This window comes from Mya arenaria, chromosome 4 (assembly GCF_026914265.1).
Source record: "Mya arenaria isolate MELC-2E11 chromosome 4, ASM2691426v1".
In the NCBI taxonomy this organism is placed as follows: domain Eukaryota; kingdom Metazoa; phylum Mollusca; class Bivalvia; order Myida; family Myidae; genus Mya; species Mya arenaria.
Window position 1 is genome coordinate 5,191,764 of NC_069125.1, and position 9,118 is coordinate 5,200,881.

Consider the following 9,118-nt stretch of genomic DNA (forward strand, 5'->3'; position numbering starts at 1 on the left):
TACATCCGTAAATGCGCACCAGCAAACACGCATGCATCCGTAAATGCGCACAAGCAAACACGCATACATCCGTAAATGCGCACCAGCAAACACGCATACACCCAGCAAACACGCATACATCCGTAAATGCGCACCAGCAAACACGCATACATCCGTAAATGCGCACCAGCAAACACGCATACATCCGTAAATGCGCACCAGCAAACACGCATACATCCGTAAATGCGCTCCAGCAAACACGCATACATCAGTAAATGCGCACCAGCAAACACGCATGCATCCGTAAATGCGCACCAGCAAACACGCATACACCCAGCAAACACGCATACATCCGTAAATGCGCACCAGCAAACACGCATACATCCGTAAATGCGCACCAGCAAACACACATACATCCGTTAATGCGCACCAGCAAACACGCATACATCCGTAAATGCGCACCACCAAACACGCATACATCAGTAAATGCGCACCAGCAAACACGCATACATCAATAAATGAGCACCAGCAAACACGCATACGTAAGTAAATGCGCACCAGCAAACACGCATACATCCGTAAATGCGCTCCAGCAAACACGCATACATCAGTAAATGCGCACCAGCAAACACGCATACATCCGTAAATGCGCACCAGCAAACACGCATACACCCAGCAAACACGCATACATCCGTAAATGCGCACCAGCAAACACGCATACATCCGTAAATGCGCACCAGCAAACACACATACATCCGTAAATGCGCACCAGCAAACACGCATACATCCGTAAATGCGCACCACCAAACACGCATACATCAGTAAATGCGCACCAGCAAACACGCATACATCAATAAATGAGCACCAGCAAACACGCATACGTAAGTAAATGCGCACCAGCAAACACGCATACGTCCGTAAATGCGCACCAGGAAACACACATACATCAGTAAATGCGCACCAGCAAACACGCACACGTCCGTAAATGCGCACCAGCAAACACGTATACATCCGTAAATGCGCACCAGCAAACACGTATTCATCCGTAAATGCGCACCAGCAAACACGTATACATCCGTAAATGCGCACCACCAAACACGCATACATCAGTAAATGCGCACCAGCAAACACGCATACATCCGTAAATGCGCACCAGCAAACACCCGTAAATGCGCACCAGCAAACACGCATACATCCGTAAATGCGCACCAGCAAACACGCATGCATCAGTAAATGCGCACCAGCAATCACGCATGCATCCGTAAATGCGCACCAGCAAACACGCATGCATCCGTAAATGCGCACCAGCAAACACGCATGCATCAGTAAATGCGCACCAGCAAACACGCATGCATCAGTAAATGCGCACCAGCAAACACGCATGCATCTGTAAATGCGCACCAGCAAACACGCATACATCCGTAAATGCGCACCAGCAAACACGCACACGTCCGTAAATGCGCACCAGCAAACACGCATACATCCGTAAATGCGCACCAGCAAACACGCATACATCCGTAAATGCGCACCAGCAAACACGCATGCATCCGTAAATGCGCACCAGCAAACATGCATACATCCGTAAATGTGTAAATGCGCACCAGCAAACACGTATACGTCCGCACATGCGCACCAGCAAACACGTATACATCCGTACATGCGCACCAGCAAACACGTATACATCCGTAAATGCGCACCAGCAAACACGTATACATCCGTATATGCGCACCAGCAAACACGTATACATCCGTATATGCGCACCAGCAAACACGTATACATCCGTACATGCGCACCAGCAAACACGTATACATCCGTACATGCGCACCAGCAAACACGTATACATCCGTACATGCGCACCAGCAAACACGTATACAACCGTACATGCGCACCAGCAAACACGTATGCATCCGTAAATGCGCACCAGCAAACACATATGCATCCGTACATGCACACCAACAAACACGTATACATCCGTAACTGCGCATCAGCAAACACGTATACATCCGTAATTGCGCAGCAGCAAACACATATCTGCACAAGGCTTTTATATGAGTGCGTTGGTGCAAACGTATATTCTCTGAAAAGGACAGCATTACAACTCAAAGTCACCATGATAATTTTTTGTTTTACAATTGTTGTTTTTTAGATCAGGACTCCGTTGTAACTCAAACGTAACGTAAGTAATACCGTTTGATTTTGATAGCATTTGCAATGGATAACCAGGTGTTTCTCACTACAACAGTGTCCTTATACTCTGACAATTTAGCATCTCAGACAACAGGGTGTTCCTTCAGTAGGTTTTGCAAGTTTCTGTAAAATTTGCTTTTTGGCAGCCGTCGTCTATTCGTCCGCATCCGTCAAAAATGAATCATTCGGAGGTCGGTCATGGCAAAGTTTCTATCAGTTTCTACTTTAAGGCCATGTGTGCAGATATGGATGCACGTTTGCAGACTTATGGAAAAAACGGCACCAGAAGATATATCTGGTGGTATATCAGTGCTAGTCCAGACATGAAACGCGCGACAGAGACACTTTTTGTTAAATCTTCATAAGCAAAGTTGCGTGGTGCAATCATGAATCAATCTACTAACTGCAACCAGGAAGAATGGAATGTGTTGCCAAGTTTAACGATATTTGCCTTTCTACTGAATATATAATATTATATAATATTAGAAAAGATTGTAACCGTGTATTTAATAACTAAATACACACCATGATTAAATGACTGGTGAGCGCTAAAATATTTACTGGGATCGTCTCATAAGGTAAAACTACCATGTTTTCTGCACCTTTCTTTTAAATTAAACTCGGTATCCTTTATAATTCCTGATTTCGAAATTTATTCATCCTATATAACTAATATTAAAGCATTCAAACCTGCCCTTTGAACAAGTACTAGTAGTTGCATTTTTTCCATTGATTTCGTGGTTGTCATGGTGAATGTAACAAGTAGGAATTAAACTATTGACTGATTCCTTTGTCATGAATTTACATGTAAGTTTAAGACGAAGCATTTGATACCAGCAATAGCAACATCTTAAAAAGAGCACGTTAATTGACCTCAGTGCGCAACGAGTGAACATTCACATGATTGAGTTCCCTTTGTTTCAAAATGAGTACCGGAAAAGCTCGCTTTTAAAACTTACAAATGAACAGTGGATAGTGTTTCGATATGATTATATTTCCGCATCAAATCCAGTCAATATTGCAAACAGATGACTGGTTTTATTTGTGTTGTTTCGTGTTTGGATATAAACTGGAATTATGTTAATGAAGTTAATGAGGAAGTTCTGATGATGAATGATGATGTGTCTATCATTTGTAATCCAATATCAATATGTTACAATTTCCACAGGGGACGTATCCATCGGTTTTTTTATTGAAAAATCTACCATGCAATGGCGGTACACCAAAAATATGAGAATATGTAAATATCACAACAGAATAGTGGACAATACGTATAACGAACTTAATGAATTGTAGAAATACAAATTACAATATAGTCCTAATCGAAAAATAGAAATCCTAGTCGAAAAATATAAAAGAGTTGACAATTAAAGTTTCCTTTTCTTGACTAAGGCGTAAATTATTGTTCCCCGTTTCTCGACCTACCCTATTGTTTTGCTCCTTTAACCCAGACTATTTAATTGCCTTGAGAATTATTTTAACAACTGTTCGGGTTCGTTTTGTTTTTAAGATAAAACAAGGGTTTCGGTTTCCACACCCACCCTGTTTTGTTCCGCCCCTACCGTTTCATGTCTAATAAAATGAATAAAACTTTTTTTAAAAATCGATTGTTTTTAACATACATACATAAACCATTAATTTGGATTGTTGTGTTTTTCAATCTTAATGAACAAAGTTTTGTGGTGCAATCATAAATCAATCTGCTATCAACAACCAGGAAGAATGGAATGTGTTGCCAAGTGTTAAACCACATTTGCTTTTCTACTGAATATATGATATAACTAAAATAGCTCAAAAAGAACATGGACGCGTATGTAATGCAGTGAATATCAAAATCGCAACAACGGATAGTTCCTCACTGTTTAAACAGGAGTCTGGTACGTTATATGCCTTGACTGACTTCTGACACAAACCGTGATTATATCAGTTTACCACGCATGTTGGTATCGAAAATGTATTGCAAGACAAATATGTAGCGAATATTCATTACCAGAAATACCGTTTGTAGAAATTCAAGGCTGATTTCAATCATTTGAGACGTATAAACTGTGGATTGTTTACGGCTGCTTGAGAGATACGTTCCACTACCAGGCTTAACTCCACAGGAAACGGATCCTTATCTGTAAATGCGGCCTACACGCTTTCTAAGAAACATGTGCATATTCGTGAAGAAAATGGGTAAACACAAAATGAGGTCAGTGTGCTAAGTTATTGATACTTATGTCATAAGTTTTTATGTTCAATATTTAGTTTGGCTTTCCTCTCTCTTATATCTCTGGTATCTTTTAAATAACTTTCTATTGTTTGTTTGAATTTTGCACAAATCTACCTCCTCGGTATCCCGGTATTGCATCACAAATTCAACACGTGTGCTTAAGAGAAACAATATATGTATCACAATACAGGTGAAATGGAAGTCAAATATTCAGGGTCAAGTCGTCACCCTTTACAAAGATAATAAAATAAAAAAATATAAAAAAAATGCCAATTTTCACAAGTTACAGTTACCACATCATATTCTTACTAAAGTCTGATAAAAAAAAATAATAAAAAAAGGACGGGGGCGTGGTGTGTCAAAACAACGCAACCTGCCCCTGTGGTACAAACCGTAAGAGGGCTTGTACAGACAAACGCTTCAAGCCCGTATAAAGATATCCATTGACTCCGTCAACTTTAATAACATGTTTTTCATATATATTATGTATACCTTTAAATAGCTTTCCACTTAATGTTCCCACTAAAACCTGTTTAACCCTTTTTCAGACTAAAAAGAATAGCTATCATAGGTGTGACGATTCTGGGTGTCACGGCAATGGTTTTCTATTTAACCATCGGAGAATTACCAGGTTTGATCGACAATCTGAATATTCGGGCCATTATTTACAATATATTGATATATTTCATTAGTGTTTAGTGGTCTTCAATGGAGGGGGCATTTAAAGAGACACACAGGTGCAATTTCTTACCTATCATGTCCAAATATATATATATATATATATAAATTGATCATTACATTGTTGTATATATATTTTACATTTCAGCCAGCATGCTCATCAGAAATGTCAACACGTGGCAAGTTAAAGACACGGGTCTCACAGAGGTGAAACTGAAACGAGGAGGGTCTCCATTGCAACATTATGATGCTTCCGGTGAGGATTAGAACAACAATTATTGTTTTCGGTCTTTCATTGTTACAAATAAAACGGCCGACGTATATGGTTAGTTGCTAAAATGGTATTTCGTTTCCAGCACACGTAATGAAACCCCAGAATGTGCCATTGATCTGTCTGTAAAGAGTTAGTTTATAATGATAATGCTCTACTCAATCCTCATATAAAGATGTGTTGTTTCAATGTATTTTAGAAAAAATATTCCTCAAACTTACCCTTTATCGTTCTAGTAAGCAAAGTATGCTTGTTCAAACGCGATCACTATGTTTTGTGATTTCAATTTGTAGAAGTAAAGCGTCATAACCTCTCTAAGTAAAATGAAAACTGAAATCCATCTTTAAAATTCAACAATAATTTACAAGCTTTTCGTACTCGTACAAGTTTACTTTCTTTTATGGAAATAAATCAAAAAGCAAATAAAACATTCTCACTTCACCCATTCACCAAACACTCTTTTAACACAATTTTAAAAACTTGTGCTGAAAAATATAGCATTTTCTAACGCTTTTGGGAGAAAATTGAGCATTTTCTGTCTCATCTTCTAATAATTATTTACACTTCTTCTCTTATTTGATCATTTAATGATGTTTTATTGGTTCCATTACGTTTTTGACGCGTTTTAGCTGCTATACTGTTAAGTCTCAAGTTCAGTTTATTTAAAATATAATTCTGCAAATTAAATGAGTGTTAATATGCTTATTTGTGTACGTTTGAATAATTTGGATATCAAATGTTATACTTTTACAGAAACACCACATGTACATGCTCCAGACAATGTATAAACTATTTGTGCCAATAAACTAAACAGTTGACATATATTTAATCGACTTTTATGTCATTTTAAGAACATTTCGCTAAAGAGCTTTGACTGTCATCGACCTCGTTTAAACAATTATTTCTAAGCACAAATAATCTGAATAAGAGTATACTCATTATTTCAGCTGCTCCTCCAACAAGCCTGATAGAAGGAGACCCCATGCCGATCCCGGGGAAGCCAAAGCTGCTGTTGATTGTAGCCTACCTTCGCAGTGGTTCCACCTTCACAGCGAGCCTGTTTTCCCAGCAACCAGACTCATTCTATGTGTTCGAGCCTCTACATATGGTTGTCAAAACAGTCAAAAAGCACATGGCTCTGCGATATGTCAATGGAACGGTCAGGTAAACATATTTAAGCTGGTGTTATTTTCGAGGAAGTCTAACTCTAGCGTCAGCGGTGGAGTTGTGAAAGTACTTTTACCGTTTGCCATGACTTAAATCCTTACCAAATCTGGCCGTATCGCGAAAATACTCAAGGCAATTCTCAATCTTAACTCATTACGGTGTATTTAATTTTACACCAAAAGGCGCCTTTTCAGACAAAAACATCCAAAGTTGCATGGGGGATACCCTAACCATCCTACCAAATTTTTAAGCATATTAAGTTCGGTTTGAGGGAGGGAGTGCACGTCCAATGGTGGGCCCCTAAGTTACACCCCCTCTATTGCGAACTCCTGATCCCGCTCCAGGAAATAATTGCTAAGTTATGGTCCTTGATCTACAGAAATAAACGTTTCAATTTTTCATCCGCTCCCTTTGCTCGTATTCTTTTCAAAGGTTCTGGGGCTGTCTTAATAAAGAATTTAAGTCGTTACTCCAATTGTCACATTGTACGGCTTTTGGTTTCTGAACTTTGTACTTGCTTAAGCTCAATTCAAACAAATATGAAGTAAATAGCGGAAATGGAACACTTACATAATTCTATTTACGATTAAATTCGACTTAGATCTTTATTGAAGTTGTTTTACGCGAATATGCATATGAACATTAGTTCTGATGTTGTTTCTTTAATGGTTCATAATTGTTTCGTTATTGAAACCCGAGCGGTGTATTTATATATATCACTGCGAACCCAAAATGAAAATAAAGACTTCTTTTATTCAAACGCTAATGATCACATCTGCCAATCAGAAAATATATTTCACATTGTTATGTATGGTTCTGGGTTTCTTTTCTACCTTTAAATTTCCTTGACATTGTTGCATATCTACTGGGATCGGTTTCTTTGACAAATAAAAGAAAAGGCTGAACCAGTCTGGAATTATATAGAAGAACATTTTATTTATTTTTTTATTTTCATTTTTTATTAGAGTTAAATTTAATTAAGTTAAATGATGCTCTATGCGATGTTTTTTGGTAATCAACGTTATCTTTTATTGTCAATATTTCAATTATGAAACAAACTTCAGAATTATGGTGTACAGGCATTACTGAATATTCTAATTCATGTTTAAATACTAATCTTCATGCTTAGTTTCCTTATTATTTTCAGAAAGGTGACCAAATTAGAAAAGAAATTCGGTGTATGTCATTACCACAAACATTGTTTATAACATGTGCATTCAATGAAGTTTATATTAATTGCAATATGTATTTGTTCCAGGCCTTTCCCAACGGGTATTCCAGACAATCCCCAGTCTCTTTTCCGAGAGTGTATGGACCCCTGGCTTCGTTGTGCATTTCGTCAAGTCGACACCGCTAGTCTTTTTGACAAATTCCATTTACAATTCTCAAAATCCATAAAACCTTTTTTATTGTGCGTTAAACACATCAGATCCTTAACCCCTCTGACGAGATATGCAATTAATCACTGCATCCGCAAAACGGAAATGAAGTGCAATTCAGCTAATTTGAGGGTTATAAAAACAATACGTCTTTCCATGGAGATGGCTCACTCATTGATGGCAGAAAATGAGAATATGAAAATCGTACACCTTGTTCGGGACCCCAGGGCAATGTTTTTGTCGCAGAGTAATTACAAGCTTATTAAAGACAATAACAAAACCAGTCAATTTGAAAGGTTGTGCTCACGCATGCGCGATGACATTTATTTCACGCGCCAACTTTTAGAGGTCGGAAATAAAAATGTGAAACTTGTTCGTTACGAGGATATTGCTTTCAATCCGATAGAAATGACAAAGGAATTGTACACATTTATAGGTGAACCACTTACCAAAGGGCTGCTAAGATATGTGGCCCAAAGTACTTCTCTCAACCTGAAAGACGGTTGTGCGTTTTGCACACGGCGCGGAAATTCTACACTAACAGCAAGCAAATGGAGATCTACGATTCATCCATCTTTATTAAAACTTGTGGACGAACATTGTAAGGACCTTTTACAACCACTGGGATACCATTTTACAGAGGACATCAATTATTTAAGAGACACTTCATTGCCAATTTTCCAAGAGCACATCCCTTTACTGGAACACATAAACCTTAGTGACAGCGCCAAAGGCGTTATAACGGAAACATTGCAGCATGTGTGATTTTTCGGAATATTATATTTGTCGTGTATGTAGATTTATATCTGATAAAGACTCCATAGGCTCCGCATTTTTTGTCAGTGCAAGTGTATGTATGTGTTTATATATATATATATATATATATATATATATATATATATATATAAACACATACATACACTTGCACTGACAAAAAATGCGGAGACACCGGTCATACGTTGGTCCCAGCGAAGCTAATAAAGATTTCTTTTATATATTAAATTATATTTTTCTTCATTGTGTTTTGAATTTCCTAACAGAAAGATGTTCAAAATATGGCCTTTTTAAAAATTATTCCTCAGGAAAATGCATACATGTGTGGGAAAACAGCAAAACGATAATATTGGATAAATCATTGGTAATTTGAATTTGTATCATTATTTCAATGCAGTGCAAGAAATACCGTCGCTAATTTCGCGTTGACAATATCATATCACAAATGAAAACCTCATTATACGGTTT

The 9,118-nt window shown here is 37.9% G+C and overlaps 1 protein-coding gene across 3 annotated transcripts; it reads left to right on the forward strand.

Annotated features, from left to right (window-relative positions):
• The first annotated feature begins 3,106 nt into the window (after positions 1 to 3,106).
• On the forward strand, positions 3,107 to 8,893 carry LOC128230225 (carbohydrate sulfotransferase 5-like). 3 transcript variants are annotated; one of them, XM_052942319.1, is made up of 6 exons: positions 3,107 to 3,406; positions 3,842 to 4,360; positions 4,930 to 5,012; positions 5,208 to 5,315; positions 6,278 to 6,494; positions 7,756 to 8,893. In XM_052942319.1, exons 2-6 carry the CDS (start codon positions 4,293 to 4,295, stop codon positions 8,639 to 8,641), a joined length of 1,362 nt encoding a protein of 453 aa, XP_052798279.1. In that variant the 5' UTR covers positions 3,107 to 3,406; positions 3,842 to 4,292; the 3' UTR covers positions 8,642 to 8,893. The 3 variants fall into 3 exon arrangements, with proteins under 3 accessions (XP_052798279.1, XP_052798281.1, XP_052798278.1); XM_052942321.1 differs by having other exon boundaries at positions 3,884 to 4,360; XM_052942318.1 differs by having other exon boundaries at positions 3,107 to 4,360.
• Positions 8,894 to 9,118: the final 225 nt, after the last annotated feature.

Excerpts from the sequence above, each read along its gene's own strand:
- LOC128230225 (XM_052942318.1), top strand. The coding sequence starts at position 4,293 with ATGCGGCCTACACGCTTTCTAAGAAACATGTGCATATTCGTGAAGAAA. Across the intron at positions 5,013-5,207 it reads AACCATCGGAGAATTACCAG|CCAGCATGCTCATCAGAAAT; the intron begins GTTTGATCGACA and ends TTTACATTTCAG. Across the intron at positions 6,495-7,755 it reads TATGTCAATGGAACGGTCAG|GCCTTTCCCAACGGGTATTC; the intron begins GTAAACATATTT and ends TATTTGTTCCAG.